Here is a 16,715-nt window from a genome sequence, read left to right as displayed (position 1 = left end):
TGGGAACCTGCTCTAATTTGCCGATGATCAAGCTTTCTCGGCGTCGGATGCGAGCGCCGCTTTAGAAAAGGATCGACGGGGGGATGGAGGGCTAACAAGGCGAGGTGCCAGTCCGCCACCGACCAAAGACGACAATGATAGATCGACAGAGCATGACGAAACCCAACCGTCCACTTGTCCCCTTTAAAAAAAAAAGACAAGTGTGAGGACTTCGTAGCTTCCGTTTTGAAGGGAAATCCGGGCCTGGCGTGTCTTAGAGAATGCCGGTCCGCTGCTCTTGATTTAGTTCGGTCAACAAGCGGCGCACAGTCCACGGCGGGCAGATGATTCAACGCCAGTCGGCGATAACAAAGACAAACAACGAGCGGTAGAGACGCTCCCCGCGGCGAACGACAGAAGCCCTTTCAATCAGCGCATGGCCCAATCACGCGACAGCGACTAAATCACTTTCCATGGGAAATCACTGCGGCGCGAGCGGCTTCCATCCATCTCGCAGCCATCGGGATTGTCTGTTTCGGTGGGTTTGTGGGCGGACGAGCAGGCGAGCGCGTGTGTGGCTCCACTCCAAGCCTCTCAAAGCGGGTTTTATGGCTCTCTGGGAAATGAGGCAAGGCGTGCCATATGAAAGCTCCATTTTCTCGCCGCAAACTGGCTTTAACACCACATGATCACTGGTGGAGGCCGGAGCTTACAAGCACAACCTAAATTTTATGGTCACCATTTTAAAGGGCTACGAAAAGCGAGACATGAAATAGGGTGCTGCTGACGTGAGGGAGGTGGCTTTTTTTTTTCTCTCTCTCTTTGCCATTGGCTTTAAGAAAAGCATTGTAGTATTAGTTACTGCAATCTTCTTCTGCGTGTGAAAGAAATAATGCGTTCAAAATAAAATGCCATTCGATTTATTTAGCTGAAAACATAAACAGTAAAATAAAAGATTGGTAGATTTCAAGTTAAGTTCAGTGTCAAATGAATTGCTTTCTTCTTCCATGTTTTAAGCATTTCTTTTTCCATCCTGTAAAGCGATTTGAGTTGCAGTAAAATATGCAAATAACGTAATTGTTATTATTCGCAGTAGCAGTAGTATCATGTGGGTCCGTGGTCTCAGACCAGCCCTCTTTGTGACATCACAAAGAGCTGATTTCCAGAAATGTGGGTTTTATTGCACACAAGCCAGGGGGATTGGTGAAGCTATTTTTATGTTGTTGTTTTTTTTTTTTACGTAATTCAACGACTTAAAAAATGAGTTTGTTCTTATTCAAAGCACTCTGCTGAGCCCTGGCAACAGATGCGTCAGGTAGGATTTGGCTTGGGCTATTGCGTTCGGACGCTTTGCCAGCACGACGGCGGCGCCGACCGCAAGCGCTGCCAGGATCAGCGGCAGCGGGGAGACGCGACTGGCCGACGACTGCGTCTGTCCGGGAGGACCCCCGGCACTCTGGCTGAGCAGCAAGCCCCCCAGCTCCTCCTGCGTCAGGACCGTCGGACAGAGTTCAGCCAGCACCTCCACAGCTGCTCGCTGGCCCGACTGCACCGCGCCGCTCAGGTAGCCGCACCACTGGGTCGCCGTTTCCGAGCCCGCCCAGTGGATTCTGCAAAAAAGATAAAAAAAAAATAAAAATAAGACAAGAAACAAACAAGAATGAGCCGTTATGCAAAAGTCTGAGGAGGCGGCCCCTGCTCCATTCTGCGGGCTTTTGCACGTCGCTTTTGGGGCGACTTGAAACTCAGACCGCTTGTTTGAGACATTTCCCCGCTGATGAACATTTACTGGTGGCCTTTGACGAGTCTCGCTTGGGCCAGGCGCTCCAGACGTCTTGGTGCGCTGAAATTTGCAGGTACAAGCTCAGCAAATTAGGGCTGAGCCCACCCAGCCGTGAGACACACGCTCGCTCGCGACCGGCTCGCCCAGCTCACGTCCTCCCGTCACGACAACAATTTTTAGTTTTTCGACGCGCTACTGTCTCCCATGGACACTCAGTCAATGGTCATACTGCCGGCTGCGAGAGGTAAAATGTCAGCAGACCGAAGTGCAATCAAGAAAATAAAAAAAGAAAAAGAAGAAAGTTGAGTCGGGACTCAGCAGTCAGGGAGACAAAGGTGCCACAGAGGGCGGCTGCTGCTGCTGCTACCAAATTGTGGCCACCAAGGATGTCTCAGATAAAAATGGCCGCAGCGCTAAAGAGGCCCTAAACGTTTTTTACCCAATTGCCCTGTTTTTTTAGAAGAAAAAGAAAAGTACCACTGAAAGAAGAGTTACGTCAGCAGCGGTAGAGGAGTTTCTCGAAGCTCCGAAGCTGGTTCCACTCCACATGTGAGTGCAATGTCGCTTTAATAGACTGTCCCGACATTGCAGTCAGGTTAAAATCCAACCCTGGTTTGTACAGTCTCCCGGAAACCTCTGCATAACGCCACACGGGCCTCCTGCTGGTAGGTTTTTTTCATTCCGTTTTTATTGTACTCGCGTCCGCGGCAACTCTTTTTTTTTTTTAAACGACATTTAAAAAAAAAAAAAAAAAAAGAAACATCCAGCAAGGGCGACTGAAGGGAGAGATTCCTTGCGGAAGTTGCTGTTGAATTAAAGTGTTAAATATACGGTGGGATCTGCTGTCACCGAAGAGGCAGGGAGGGACTGAGGAGGAGGAAAGATTCTGCGCTGTCACATGAAATCATGCTCAGATATATGGAGCTGTAAGTTGTTCCACTCCCGAGGACAGGCGGCAGGCGGGCAGCCACCATCAGCATTAAGGAGAATGAAAAGCAATTATGGGTTGCGGGGACGACGGCGCCTGGAGACAAGCTGCCATCATGACACTCCCTCAATACTGTATATATTGTAAATATTTGCCTACACAACGTGAAATGAAGAGCTGGTTCGTGGGTTGTTTTTTTTTCCTTCCACCACTCCTTTAAAATGAACAGCCTGTCCAGCCTTTGCTCGGGAGGCGAGTGGCTTTGTTGCAAGACTTCCTGACGACAATTTAACAACATTTTCCAATTGCTGCTCTGTCAGTGGGAAAGTGGCCGCGAGTTGGAGGAGGATAAAAATCTCTACGACCACTTCAGCACCATAATGGTGCACTCGGGCTGTTGAAAACGGCTTTGAGTAACTTCGAGTACAACGATATAACTCATCGAATGTCAGATGGACTCCGTAAAGCCTGACCCATAAAAAAAACCAAAACAAATTCTTATTAACTAGCAAACTAACTAACAAACTACCTAACTAAGTCAATATCTTTATTAACCCTCCTAACTAACTCCACGATTTTAGCAAGTTTTTGTTTACAACAATTTAAAGTTTAAACACAAAAACTAGTGATGTCTGTGACATCAAAAGAAAAATAGAAAAAAAATCTGTCATCAATTAAGTGTGCTCTTGTGATGTAGTAATTCATAAAGTAGACAATTATTTTTTTTAAGAAGTGACATGACCATTCATGGTAAAAGTACCTTGTTTTCCTTTAAATTTGGTCCACCCATTTTAACACACTGTAACTGTGAGATACGGGATACATTTCTTAGTAAATAAGCATTCTCTCAATGCACTGCATGCTTCAAATCTCTACTCAGCAAGTATTATACAAATGGCTCAATAGGGTTGAATTGATTTTCCTGTGTTGTGTGCGCACATTTTTACGTGCGCGTTTCTCAACGGCTACCGAAATCCCTGTGAAATCCTTAAAAGCGATCATCAATCACCAAAAGGCAAATGCCAACAAGACCATGTCACAGGGAATACATAACTGTTCCAATACCATGGCAGCCAGTGAAAGCAACGAAAGGTTGACGTGAAAGCTCAGTTTCTTACCATCATCAACATTTGCAAGATTTCCATGTGTGTGGAACAAAGCACGACCGCCAATGAAAATAAAATCATTTGAGAGGTCTATATATTCTAACTTTGACTGGTCGGCTGGTAATTGTGCTTCATTCTTCAGATTGGTTGCACGTCCATCCAATTGAGTGCAAACGCAGGTTGTTCTTTTTTCTTCTTTTTTTTACTCTCCCGCCAACGCAAAGCCACCAGACTAATTCTCACTTTCGAATCGTGAATTATTCTCGCTGCGAAAGAGAGGAATTTCTTGAGCGGGAATTAGAAAGGGGAAGGTGAAAAAGCTCACGCTGTCTTAATTTAAAATTGCACACACACACTCCTTATGCAGCACACTCCGTTCAGGACGGGCAGCGATGTTCAAACTGTGGCGCCACCTTGATGTTCCAGGGTTTAGTTTGAAGTCGCGCAGCCGCCCGCTGCGACGACAGCCGGTGAATAATTGGCATGGTTTCCTTGGTGGCGCAGGGGCCTTCTGCGCACTTGACAGTTTCTAATAACATAGCATTACATTGTAAGAGCACACGTGGAAATGGAAGGGACCTGGTCCTCCCAATCATTCTTCCATTAACTTCATGGCTAGAGTGGCGAGAGAGAGAAGCCATTGAGAGGGAGACTTTATCGAGAATTTCTTGACACGAGCTGAAGCAATTCTTCTGCGGCGCGGTATAAGTTTTGCTCTAGCATCCCTGAACAGGCTGAGAAATTGTGAGGGACATTCAGGCCTCTGTGGTCGGTACAAAATAACGTGCTCTAAACAACAGAGTGGAATCGCGAAGAGGGTAAAAATATCAGATTATATTGCCGTTCAATTTTCCTCTTTTAACGGTGTTGGCAGACAGATTATGGACTTGCCGGGACTCCCACCGTGTTATGACAGCACAAGGAAGTGTTGGGGTGTGGAGATTGGAGATATTGCGCGACATGAAGTATCGAGATGCTTCGGGACCCAACGATCCAGAACTTTATGACTTGATGTGTTTCTTCTGGACTGCTATTGTATTTGGCTCACGCCTGGTAAGGGGCACCAGGAAAGCAGAGGAGTCCAACGCTTCCTTCTTTTGGTGGTTCCACTTGTCAGCATTTGCTTGTCGAAATTCTTCCTTTCTGATGTCAATTCCAGCCCTTAGAGATCATGTCATAGATTCCTTGCAGAGCTGGAGACTGTAAACAGTGGGCTAATATGTTGTTGTTGTTATTTTTTTGTTTTATTCTACTTGTTTTTTTTTATACATATATATAGTTAGAAGAGTTCACTGAATGAAACTGTTCCTCTGGGCTGACAAACAGAACAATATGTACTATTATTTAAAAAAAAAAAACTGACTACCACTGTGTCGGAGTGTTTGAAATGTCAAAATATTTGTGCGTGCGCGCGTGTGTGTGTATTTTGCAATCGGCCACCTAAAGGGAGCTTTAAAGCTTATCGCTTCACCGTACGCTCAAGTCTTGTGTGCGGCAGCGGGCAGATTAGGGAGCCGTGCGCTCCGGCTCCCCATGCGAGCGTCTGCAGCTCGCGATTGCGCGCGATGAGCACGATAACGGCGTACATGTTACACCTTCCGAGAGGGCAGTAATCCCTGCCTTACGGAGGCACGCTAAACAAGACAATCCCACATACATACGTTCACAGCCACTCGCCGTTTTGAGACAGACAAAAAAAAAAATAATAAATGAATAAAAACTCCAGTCATGGATTACGTCCGACAGGATTAGACTCTGATGTATTCATTAATCCACGGCGTTCGCTGTCGGTGCTACTTTAGTCTACACGGCACCCCGATGGGCTCCTTCATATCACCTTTAATTAATCTGACCAGTGTCCCTAATGATTCATTATTGTAGCACCACCAGCGGAGCCAAAGGCTGCTGCAAACAGCGCTGCACGTCTGTTCTCAGGCGGCACTCTCAAACGTGACGGATAATAGATTTGTGCGGCCATTTAGCCCTCTTTATTAGGTTCGATTGATCATTTTGGAAGAAAAAAAAACAATTCTGAATATTTCATCCTTTTGTTACGTGGCTAAATTATTTGCTGAGCAAACGCAATCAAGATACAGATCCTGTGTGAACATATTAGGCTGTTTTAGTGATTGGGGGGTGGTGGGTTCTTTACAGCCAATCGATGTCCCGGATCGCGCTGACACAAGCCGTAAATAACTGATAACAATGAGCGTAAAAAAAAAAGAGGTGATGTTCTGCAAGAGTTGTTTTGGTTTGGGTTTTTTTCCAACCGATCTTTTCAGATTGTTTGAAGGAAAACCTGCCTTATCTGGGAGCTCTGTGGCAATGAATAATTGCTGAGGCCTCGAGTCACATCAGGGTGAAAATCTTTTTAGTTTTATCATTTTCAAATATTGTCATCAAAATCAGCGGCATGCAGTATTTCAGCATTCCTGTCCCTGGTGGCTGCATTTCCAACTGCAATTTGAAGCTCAATGGAAAGTCAACTTCTCAAGGACCATGTTCGCATGCACGGCACTGTGCCAATATTAACCCACTTAAGGTCACATGCGAGAGGCGCTGCCTTGCTAACAACAACTTACCCTTACCCTTAATCAAAATGCGAAGGTCATATTCGGAGCAAGCGGCAAGATATTTAGAGTGCAATGATCCTGATCGGGTTATGAGCCGTGTTAACACTTTGACGGCAATCAACACTCCTGCTTGAGATGTTTTTGTGTGGCTTTAATTCTGGCATTTGCTGCACTTGCTGCGCCGTTAAACCTGCGTCCCACTCCTCGTCTTACATTATTGAGCGGGTGAAGTGGAGCGAGCATTGTCATCACGGTGCAGAGCAGAGGAGCCAAATAAACAATGCAAAACATGGCAAAGTCCCAAAAAAGCAGTGTTTATTTCCTAGGCTGGGATAATTTGTTTTGTTTTCTTTTATTTTGTGTTTTTGCTGGAATAGAACCAAGAAAAGGCGGCCGGCCACCAAAGTCATGACGCCTTTTGAAGCACACAGGCGAACACAAATTGTAATATTGATGTTGCTGCAGAATATCGACCAAAATCTGTAAATTTCAGTTTAAATTCAACAAAATGATTTGCTGATTGCTTATTATATTTACCTGACTAGCTCTTGACAAATCTAAAAATGTGGGTGTTCGCAATCCTCCCTTCTTAAATTTAGGCAAAAGGGTCTAAATAATCCCCCCCCAAGCCAGTGGGCTGCTGCATATAAAACCCCTGTTTCTCTTCAGTGCTGCGTTTTCATGTTGTTGTTTTTTTATCTTCTTTCCCAACAGGCTGAGACCGCAGCTACGAGAACAGACAAATGAAATGGATTTTTTTTTCTTTATAAAGAAAAGAAAAAAAAAAAAACAACCCTTTATCCACATTGTCTCATTAAACGCAAAAGCAGGCCTGAAAGAGTTGAACCCCTTGGATTCATCATCATCGGCCTCGCTCCGGCGTTTCATCACAGTTACTAAAGCATCTTGGCGGAATAAGTTGCTGTGACTTGTTGTTAATGAAATGGAAATACAAAGAGTGGCACAATAATCTCTGCTGCTTCGGATTCATCCCCATGACAAAGTCCCTTGGAGTCTCCGTGCAAGGGGGGATAACGACTCCAGCACTCAGGAATTTCACAGAGCCGGCAGTTCTCTTCCAGCCCCTGTCCCCCTTTACAGTCTTCATGGAGACATTCAAAAACTACGTTTAATCTCTGGGAATGAGTGGATGGCATGGACGCATAATTTATTTTTATTTTTTTTTTGCCTTTTCTTCAGTTCGTTTCGAATTGAAAGGCGAGGGAATGGAGCTGGGGAGAGCCGGTGGGCAGGCGCCACTTGGATCTTGCGCGTTTTGCGTTGGCAGCACCGCGTTGTTTTTGATAAATACTGGATGAGATCGTTTTTTTTCCCCCCCGGTGTGGGAAGATTTCGGCGGGACCGCGGCCACGTTTGGAGGACCCGAGAGACGCGTTGTTTCACCAAACTGCGAAGCTCCGTCCGGAAGCCGCTCGCTGCTTCCTTATGGGGATTTGAGTGCGGTTGGCTCGCCCTCGTGTAAACAGATGCGTCGCTTTTTAGCGGATGTCTTGGCAAGTCGCAGCCCTGTTGCTGTAAGTCTTGGCAGGAAACAACCCCCCCCCCCCCGCCGCCCTGCCCGGCGCTGCCTGATGCAAGTTCCAAAATTCAGCTTTTAGTGCATGACGTTGTTTTGTTTTTTGGGTTTGCGTCAAATGACAGGAAGACGCATTGTGTTTTATTGATTTCGCTTAAAAGCCCCAAACTGTTTATAATGCTCGCCGCAGAGCAGCGCTCGATGATTATTCCCTTGACAGGTTTCCTTTGCTTTTGCTAATACGACGAAAGCTCTCATTCAGCGACGCGAGTGCAAGGCTCTGAGCAACTGGCTGATAAAAACATCTTCCTCCAGACCTTCAGCCTCCAGTCGACCACAAGCTGAGATGCGTCACATGGGAGGAAAGTTCTGCGAGCAGTGAAGAAGCTCTGCTGGAATTCCGAGTTCCAATGCTTAAACGGCATGTTTTTCCCTCAGCGTGAAAGAAGCGGAGGAGGGAGAGAGCAGCGGAAAAGCCACCGACAATTGTCAGCAACAGCAAAGCGGCCAGGAAGCCACATTACGAGGTTGGATTTGGATTCCCAGCTGAGATTTCACAGTCTTTCTGGCGTTCGTCTTCGTCTACAAAAACAAGCACACGGATCTGATGGATGTTGAGCTGACAAATATCAAACTGAAAAACCCTAATAGTGTTTTGAATCCATCTTTTTCTGACTACATTTGCTTACTGGGTTTCTCTCAGAAGCTGCTAATTAATCACTCATAACATTCCATGACCGAAACTCATTTTTCTCATTCTCATTCAGATTCTCAGTCAGAAATCCAAGAAAGTAACTCCAATTTGACGTCTTAGTCAAAAAACAATAATGTGTCTTTTTCATAAAATGGTAAAAATTTAGCATTCATGGAGAACAATAATAAATATATTTCATCTTTAAAAATAGGGGAGGTGTGGCAATAATCTTGGCCAACACTGGAAGGTGGTCCGACAGATTTGTTCAACACGATACGCCCGATAAAACCGCCTGCAAAGCCTGTCATCGTGACCTCGTTCCGACAATTTCATTTCAAATTCAAAAACGTGTTCGGTGACCATCGGCTTGAAATGTTAATCTACTTCAAAGGTCGCCGCACGTTCCATCGCCCCGCTCTGTGCTCTGCGCTCACACCCCACTCACACTCCCCCCGCCTCCCTCCCACCCCCCCACCCCGGTTTGGCGCCGGGGAGGATGGAGTGACACGTGATGCTCATTTGTTGCAACCGCTGTACGTTCCTGTGCAGCTCGGAGCACTGTCTGTTTACTGTGACTGGAACGGCCCCCTGAGGAGTAATTGTGGGGTTTCAGGTTGAAGAGCCAGAGCTGCCGCTGCCTTCCCGAAGAGAGAATAAGGCAGGTCTGACGAGCTAATCCCGGAATGGCTCAAAGGATGTGAGGCTCAGCACGCAGACTCAAAGGGATGAATCGATAAGCCTAAAGAACTACAAAAGGCCGACCTGGCACCTCACAATCGTTCTTAGCATTGATTTATAAAGTAGGGAACACTTATTGCAATCATATTAATGACAAAACCCTTCGCGTTTGACTTGGAATTTTTATGTTGTCAAGCGACGGGAGGCGTGACACAGGCCGCCTTTCTTCTTAGCTAAAACCATCCAGGTTGTTTAAAGCGACTCCTGTCGACTACAGGGGCTTATTGAGGCCGAGTGCTGGATCTCAAGGAAGCACGAGCCCACCTCAGTGACTTTCATTAACGGCTTTCCTTTCTTCCCACTCGCTGCCTTTTTCTATTTTGTCTCGTCACACTTGAAAAGTGAGGAGTTTCGAGGAAACGTCCTTTCCATTATTTTTTTTATTTTTTTTTTTAAATGCAACTGTCCATGGGCCTTTCTTTTAATTGCAAGAACTGCACAGTGGTCAGTGTTGACATTCAAGACAATTACGCAGAAATCGCTTGAGTTGAGGACGGTGTGTACAGACGAAGCGCGGATACTCGTGTCGCGAGTAAAGCGGAACTCACGTGAGAGGGCGATTTGCTCTTTCCTCTAGCCCGGGGTCGGCAACCTTTCCCACTCAAAGAGCCAATTGGACCCATTTCCCTCTGAAAAGAACACGATGGGAGCCACAACACCCTTTTTGACATTTAAAATGATTTTGATGTTTCTTTTTTGCCTTAATGCTATGTATAAACGGCAACCTTCACTATCAAAAGCGCCATCTAGTCCCATCTGCCATCAAATAACATTCACCTGCCGCCAGGGGGCGATACTGCCTTTTTAAGGGGGTGACGGAGACCTGAGAAGGTGGGGATTTTTGCAACGTCTCTTTCTTGGCGTGAGTTCGGGGAGAAAGCCAATGTGGATGTTATTTGACAGTCCGGTGATTGACGTTTGCACCAACGTTTCAATATCTGACGATCAAGGTTTGCAAAGTGCGGCAGGGTTACGAGAGCGCAATTTGCGCTTCTGACTCATCAGGTGCCGCATTTCTGGGCGTTTTTTGCGCCTCCATAGTATTAGCGCAAAAAACCTTGGCATTTACGACGTAAAGATGGCGGAGATAGTAAGTAAGTAACTCGAAGCAGAAGTTCAACTTTGTCGTCTAGCCACACCGTCTTTATGCGTGCATTGTTTGCCCTCTTCGCCATGCTATGTTAGCGGGCTGCTACTGCTGTAAATATACCGGGCTCCAGGTCTTCTTCTTCTTCTGCCTTCAGGGAGTAAAACCACAGCGCCACATGAGGCCTGGCAGAAGTACTTTCCAGCGTTTCCGTATACATGCGGATATTTTTGGAGACGGCTTCGTGTCATTTTCTTTTCTCCAAATGTTTTTCTTAACACACAAAAAATCTCTCCTTATTATTTCCTTTTCCCCCCCAACGCTAAAGGGAGCCACTGCAGAGGCGCAGAAGAGCCGAGGGTTGCCGACCGCGGCTGATGATAGCCGAAGCTAGCTAGCTTTCCCAGCCAAAGGACAATGGCTAATATACAGGAGAACTTGAAAGGGGGGGAAATCAAATTGGGAAAATTTGTCTTACGTCACATACAGCCTGTGTCTCCTTGGTTGTGCTTCGAAAGGCCAGCAAATGGTGTGAACTGTCTCTGTATGGAAAATAATGGGAGCGCCAGTAGAAAGCGTTTAAGCACCTTTCGAGGCCTTCCAAAGGTCATCTTGCTTTGGATGGCTGTCAAAGCTTTCCAGATTCCACATCACATTGAGAAAAAGTGGCAGACAAGCTCATTATCCGTGCCTAACTTCACCGCTTTGCACGTGATGCCCACATCAGCGCTGTGAAACAGTCACAGAGCAATTTTCCTAGAAGCCCATTACGCAACAACGGCCAATGATAAAGTGGCCTGCTCATGTAAACAACAGTGTCATTTGGCTGGCTGGTCATGCCAACATCAATGTGAACTTTTTTTGCAATCCCTATCATGGTTTAATGCAGGGGTGCACACCCCTTTCCAAATGGAAGCTACTTATATAATGACCAATCAAAAATATCCACCTACTGTAAAATTGGAAAACATATCAATTCATAAATATATTTGTAGTCCAGTGATACATACATACATACATAAATAAATAAATAAATAAATAAGATTAAATGGGTCAACGTGTTCCCGTGTGCTCATATGCTTATTATTGCACAGCAAACTCATGGTTTAAAAGTGTTAAGGTTATAACTGGCTATGTTTTATTTGATTAGTAAAAGTATGTTTACGTTCGGATGTTTTGCAGTATCGTTTTGTGTTTTTAGCACGCACGTTAGGGATAATTAGTGTGCGTGTGTGTGTGTGCTCTTTGAAACGTGTTTTCCGAGCGAGGCAGCTCGATTGGATTGGATTACGAGACAACCCAGGTAGTTTTGCATGTATTTAAAGAAAACAACAGCAAAACTCTTTTGCCCGTCCCAACTGTGTCTCAAGTATCACTGTGGGTAAAAAAAAAAAAGGAACTGTCTGGTATCATATGTTGGTATTTAAAGTATACATTGATGTTGTTCATTATAGTTTCAGATGTTTTGTTGTTTTCTGTTTTCTGTTATCTAATCGTATAGACTTAATTTAGTTCAAAAGCTTGTATATTTATTTAAGTTGGGGTAGGTAAACATAAGTTTTTACTTCTTCCTACCCCTTTTCGAGCATGACTAATATTATTTTGATGTATATTTCACTGTTGTTGTTTAGTCATCCTTTTTTTTCTTCTTTTTTTCCGTATGTTTTGGGTTTTGTATCCCTTTTATTTTTACTTTTCATGTTCGAAATAAATCAATAAATCAAATCAAATCAAATCAAATCAGATTCAAAGTGAAATCTGCTTTATATCTACTGTATTTGACGGCCGATCTGAACAGTGTCTAAGCAGATAAGTCGCGTTTACGTTTCACAGTAAAATCCAGCACAAATAAAAACTAAACCCAGCACATCAACCGGATCCACCGTGTTTTCCAACGTGTTTGAGTTCCTGCCTGAACAACTGTACCTGTTGTAATTGACAAACATTCTGTGAGTTTAACTTCCTTTTTGGGGCGACCTGCGATCTGATGATTGTCTGGGACTGGAACTGGAACTGGGAGCATCAGCACTTACAATAAAAGGACCAAACACAAATTCACAGCTAACTGTAGCTATGCTACAAGTGAGTAGAATGAATGGAAGCGGTGTATGGGCTTTTTTTTTTACAACTTTTTTGCAGAAGCAGCATGTGGAACTGTGGGGTTCAGGAGACAAAATGGGACATAAATCATAAAAACGACAACCTTCTAAGATGCTGTAATACATCTTTGTTGCAGTCGCCAACTCGAATTTCCCTGACTCTTGCCCACTTTTCCCCCTCACTTTTTAAAATGTCGCCTCAGAACATTTTGCATTTTCTTCTTGTTGTTGTGTTCACTGCCTGTAATTTGCACCGAGGCGTTTGTATTTTCCCGACAGAAATCCACCTGCGTGCTTTTTTTTTCCCCCTATCTTGTACTTGCTTAATTAATTTTCGATTTCTGAGTTCAGTAAAGGGGCGTCGGCAATATCGGGCGGCGTCATCGGTCTGCCGAGCACGAGCTTGTCTTCGCCACATGAGCCGTCCGGATTTGCATCAAGGTCATCGCGCGTCCTTGATGATCCATTTCCAGCACGGGCGGCGAATGTGGATGAGGGCCACCTCCTTCGTGCCGCCGCTTGAGTCGCCTTACGTAATGAGCTTCCACTGCTCCCCGCAGACTTAATGCCATTATGGAAAATACATTACCTGGACACCCGCAACCCCCACCCACACCACCACCCCCCCACCCCCAACCCCCTTCCGACTCCCCCGGGCTCTCATCCGTTCGGCTTTGTGCATCTCCGAGCAGGTCATTAGAAATGGATTATAGGACGTTTTCCTCTGAGAACACCACTCGCGGAGACCTCTTGCCTTTTCTTTAGAACTCGGAGTAATATGTATCACTGAAGGGCATAATCACTCCCACGGCTCGTGTCAGCGAACTGTAGGTACTGGGCGATATTGAGTAATGCCAGGTTGGCAGGCATGCAGCGCTGGGCCCCGGCGTGTAAAAATAGAAAAAAGAGCCTCCAGCAACCGCAGCCAATATATCTCTCGCTGTCATATAGCGACTGCTGATGCTGTTTACTCAAATACCAAGTCTAAGTGTGGCGCACCAAAAACTATTTATGTCAGACTCGGAGACGGCCTCGCGGGTTATTTTTGTTTTCGGGTGGGAACACTGAAGAGGCGGGAATTCGGGCATGACGCTGTCGGGTGTCTGTTACCAGCGAGGTGATTACCTGCCGACAGGCTTCCTCAGGCTCGCGTGGTAATATGTCAGCATCCCCGGTGCCATGACATTAGCAGGGCATCCTCCACTGTACTCCTCCTTGGCCCAGTCCTGCAGGGTCGGAAAGTCAGATTGCTGGTTGTATTTCCAGGCAATGGGCAACAATCACACATTTACTGTAAAACATTACTTATATGTTGTATGATACAGAGTTGAAGACATGGGGTTATTGAGCAGGATACACTACACACAATAATGGTGCAGGTATATACGACTTTTGGGAAGGAAAAATGAAAAGAAAAAAAAGAGAAAACTTAACACCTACAGTGATAATAAATCCTACAAAGCAAGGTGTCCCGATGGAGGAGTGCAATTTCTAGCAGTAGTTATTGGAGCAAAAGCTCGACACACCGCAAAATAGATGTCAGTGTCGCAATAAGTTCTCACGATGTTCGAATGTGAGCGGCATGATGAAGAGGAGTGTTTAAAGTTGAACTGTTTAAGTTTGAGTAGTCATCATTCCTGGAACGCACTCTTGTGTTTGTGATTTTTGCAGTCAATCTCCTTGTTAGAGAACAGCATATTCAATGAGAAATACTGAGCAGTTCTTTCAGTGTCATGAAAAGTTTAAAGGGGGTCAAATTAAATTGGACCTGTTAACCAGTGTGTTTTAGGTGCCCTCTGAAATTCCATGAATCATTTTCCCTAACATTTTCTAAGTAGTAACATTTCATATTTTTATAGTACAATTTTAGTCCCATAAGGAATATAAAAAAAAAACCCATAAATATCTGAACTGGTCTTGCGAATAAGAGGTTAAAGCTTTTAGCATATTTTGCTGAGGCAGTGAGTAGGAATGCATCCATAGACCTACATGTCCTGTACCAATAATGGCACCTAATTAGTTTCAGATTCAGAGCTCCCGCATGAATTTATAACTTCGCTAAGTTCTCAATGGTGGTTATTGTATTCAATAAATATTGCATGCGTCCACTGTGCCTCTTGAAAAGAAGTTATGGTGCCTCCCTCAACGTCATTGCCTGAGGTTTCCTCAAGGCAAGCTTCCATTTTTCACACACTCACAAAGACTGGGGAAACAAAACTTAAATCACACACATCTGCACCAACACGGCCCTCTTTTTAAAATCCACTCGTGGACGCTACACTTTAATAGCTTATGGGAAAATATGTTCTATGTATTTGGCACATCATTTATTTAGAAAGGGTGTGGAATCAATGCAGCGTGTTGTGTCTCGGTTTGTTTTTTCCTTGGACATGCACCAGGAAAAGCTCTCTTTAAAAATGCATGCCCTCTCGTGTTTGGACACCTCACTGAGATTGACTCTTTCTTCAGTTTTGTATGTGTTAGCTTTGAAAAAATTCAAAATGAGCATGTGCTTGACTTGAATGCTGAAACTGGTCACACTGCGTGGGGTTCGTTAGCTGAGCTGCCGCATGTGCGCATGATTAGTACGCTGCATTTCCGCGTAGCTTGTGCACTATTCGTGCTCTTACTTAGTGTTTGGTTGGAAATAATGTGAGTGCTACTGTCCTGAGTTGGGCCTTTGTTAAATTGGTGTTTTTAAAGATTCAGTGGTGGCGTTTTTTGCACATTTGGTTGTTGTCACTCCTTTTCTATTCAGATAAAGGGTTTATGGTAAACGGCTTTATTTGTATCTGAATCCTTCTGCAGCGTTGTGCCGCAGACCATTTTCCATTTGGTCTCAAAGTGCATTGGAGGGGGCTTAAAGTTTGAGGCAGGGGCTGCAAAAACAAAAAACAAAAAACCAACAACCTTCGGCACCCTCGCGTCCCGCAGTGTTGACTTTATGTTCTTACTAAAGGGCAGAAGAACCAATAGCAGTGCACGTCAGGGGCGATTTGTTTCATATTTGCCAACACATCCCCCCCTCAAAAAAAGCCACTACAACGGCAACAAAACAACAAGGTGAACTTTCATTGACATGTTTTCTGTGCGGAAATGCTGCGGTGCAAATCCTGCACCAAAGCAAATGCTTTTGATTTTACTGCGTCCGAGATCAGCCAGTGGACGACTTACCTTATCCTCGTAATGGATGAAAGCCGCGGCCTCGGGACCAAGGTATTTGACCAGGCTGGAAACCACCGCTTCCCTTCTCTCCGCGCTCTGCAAACAGAGGAAGGGGAAAAGCCTCTGCCAACATTGCCAACGACATGATTTGCATTAGACGTCGGCATCGTTCAGCGTGCAACACCGCGCGCTGTTACAAAAGACAAACTCGCAGAAAGACGAAGCGGCAGTCAGTTTGAATTACTTAAGCCTGATCCCCATATGCTCCTGGTGAAATTACTTCACATGGTAAGTCATGTACACGTCTGCAGGGCCGGAGGCCAAACAGGGCAGATCAACAGAAAACACGCTGTCAGTCCTGTAAACTGTCAAAGACTCCTTGTCGGCACGTCGCATCGCTTTTCCCCTCAAATCATCAACCTTGGAAATTTGCTGGGAAAAAAAAAAACCTGCAAAGTGTGAACCTGCAAAGAGTAAAAAGACCAATTAGGCGAATACACCCTCTCAGGTGGGCATTAAAATAAAAATCAAACGAATGGAAATGGAAACAATCTAATCTAAAAAAAAAGCCAAAACATTAAACCTAAACAAAAAACATTTAATCAAAAACTTTGTTAAAAGCCTGGAAAATATCATATTATAACCTTGTTGGAGGCTAGTTGCACAGCACAAGCGCGCCGCACACACACACACACACACACACACACACACAGACTGCTTCCTTTTGTGTGACAATGAGGTAGCAGGGGGCGGGGGAGAGGGTTAATTATTTAGTACCATGCCTGGCACGGCAGGGCAGGGATTTGTCAACTCACAAGCTTTGTAGTCAGCCACACAAATGACTCAAAATGCCAAAACAAGCAACGGTTATTAATTCAAGGGTCACGTGGACCACATTAAAATGTCACACTAAGGGAAGTAAGAGATGCAAGGAAAGCGAGGATGAAAGCTGAGGGCGGCCCGAGAGGAATTAATGAGGGCGGCACGAGAACGTGTGACTTTAGATCAAACACCAGCCGTAGTTGT

At 45.0% G+C, this 16,715-nt stretch overlaps 1 protein-coding gene across 2 annotated transcripts in view; it reads right to left on the bottom strand.

Annotated features, from left to right (window-relative positions):
* Nucleotides 1-962: 962 nt before the first annotated feature.
* LOC142890643 (putative flavin-containing monoamine oxidase A) overlaps nt 963-16,715 on the bottom strand; it is a 44,463-nt gene continuing 28,710 nt past the window's right edge. For both annotated transcript variants that reach the window (XM_076029852.1, XM_076029853.1), the window contains 3 exons: nt 15,699-15,785; nt 13,650-13,750; nt 963-1,589 (listed from right to left, as the gene is read on the bottom strand). In XM_076029852.1, coding sequence (XP_075885967.1) covers nt 1,256-1,589; nt 13,650-13,750; nt 15,699-15,785 — 522 coding nt within the window. In that variant the 3' untranslated portion in view covers nt 963-1,255. The remainder of the gene's footprint in view (nt 1,590-13,649; nt 13,751-15,698; nt 15,786-16,715) is intronic.

The sequence above is a fragment of the Nelusetta ayraudi genome, unplaced genomic scaffold (genome assembly GCF_046127955.1).
Source record: "Nelusetta ayraudi isolate G7.1 ecotype Tasmania unplaced genomic scaffold, CSIRO-AGI_Nayr_v1 ptg000026l, whole genome shotgun sequence".
Classification (NCBI taxonomy): domain Eukaryota; kingdom Metazoa; phylum Chordata; class Actinopteri; order Tetraodontiformes; family Monacanthidae; genus Nelusetta; species Nelusetta ayraudi.
Note: the sequence above shows the minus strand (reverse complement) of the source record. Positions and strands in the feature narration are given on the sequence as shown.